At 37.4% G+C, this 1298-nt stretch overlaps 1 protein-coding gene across 8 annotated transcripts in view; it reads right to left on the bottom strand.

Moving 5' to 3' along the window:
• Positions 1 to 659: 659 nt before the first annotated feature.
• Positions 660 to 1298, bottom strand: part of robo1 (roundabout, axon guidance receptor, homolog 1 (Drosophila)) — a 366932-nt gene continuing 366293 nt past the window's right edge. For all 8 annotated transcript variants that reach the window (XM_058080084.2, XM_058080085.2, XM_058080086.2 and 5 more), the window contains one exon: positions 660 to 1253. In XM_058080084.2, coding sequence (XP_057936067.2) covers positions 1239 to 1253 — 15 coding nt within the window. In that variant the 3' untranslated portion in view covers positions 660 to 1238. The remainder of the gene's footprint in view (positions 1254 to 1298) is intronic.

The following is a 1298-nucleotide window of genomic DNA, read 5'->3' as shown; positions in this document are numbered from 1 at the left end:
ATTAATGGCCGGAATGTAGGGGTGGAAATTAGACCGGCTGTCGTAATAAATCCGCATGTGCTGCAATGCAACCCAAAGACTTTCCAACATCAACAAATGACAACAAAGCACATATAGTTTGATTTTTTTTTATTATTCATTCTTTTTTTTCAGTTCTTTTTTTTCCTTTTTTTTTTGCTTTACGAAACAAATGTTTGCAGATGTCCGATGAATAAACAACAGCACCCTTTGCTCCCTTAAAAAGGCGGGGCTTCATCGCCTCCTGTTTTTTTTTGTGTCCACAAAAAGAGACTCTTCTTCCTCTCCAGATTCCCCCCATCCAAAGTGACTCCTGTGTAGCCTTTTTGTTTTGACTTGACATTCTTTTAAGTGCATTAGTAGACAAAGTAAGCCTTTCTTTCACTTTCACTTTCAGTTTCATGTGCAATAGCTGATATTACGCTCAATGCCAAAGAAATATTTACATTGCAGCCATGACTCACATCAACTGTCCTTTTTCGTCACTTTTCCGGAGAGGGAGTCTCGGCAACTTGAACCCCCATCATCATCGTCATCAAACATCATCATCATCATCATCAAGATTAACTAGACTCTTTTGTCATACCTCCAGTAAGACAAAAAGGTTAATAGATGAAATGGTTTAAAATAAAGTTTAGTGATTGTGCTTTTAAAACCAATGTAAAACAAAAAAATAGCAAACATCGACAACACAGAACATAACAGTGCATTACAAAAAACAAAATAAAAAAAAAACATCCCAAAGTGGCACACTCTCGGACAGGTTCGCTAAATAATATCGCAATTTACAACATGGATGGAAATGATAAAATATTTATATTTACTGGCGTAATAAAATTAGAAAAAAGGGCTGGGGTTTTGGGGAAGGGGACAAATCTGAGGTACCACCATGGGACGCCATGTATTACACATATATTTACACACACAAATCCAGCCCTCTCTGCTTGCATCTTACAGTAACATGTCAAGATTACACTCCATATTGCATTGGAATTCAACATAAATACCCTAAGGGTGCACTTGAACGCACCCTTTTCATTTCCTTGTTTCGCCGTCTCAAAATGCTGACAGAACATGATAAATTAGGCAAAAGACGATGCCAAAAGAAAGACTAGTGATGTACAGTATAAATGGCAGCTGACATGGTGGTGAAATACTGACATATTCAAAAAAGAGAAACAAGGGTGCGCTGCAAAAAACAAAGCAAATCTTCCTCTTCTTCAGCTTTCCGCCATCTGCATGAGAAGAAAACATTGAATTTTTGAGTGATGGTCATACGA

This window comes from Doryrhamphus excisus, linkage group LG8, assembly GCF_037039965.1.
Source record: "Doryrhamphus excisus strain RoL-2023G ecotype Guam linkage group LG8, RoL_Dexc_Guam_v1.1, whole genome shotgun sequence".
Classification (NCBI taxonomy): Eukaryota; Metazoa; Chordata; class Actinopteri; order Syngnathiformes; family Syngnathidae; genus Doryrhamphus; species Doryrhamphus excisus.
The sequence above is the reverse complement of the archived record's forward strand: the minus strand, read 5'-3'. Positions and strand labels throughout refer to the sequence as shown.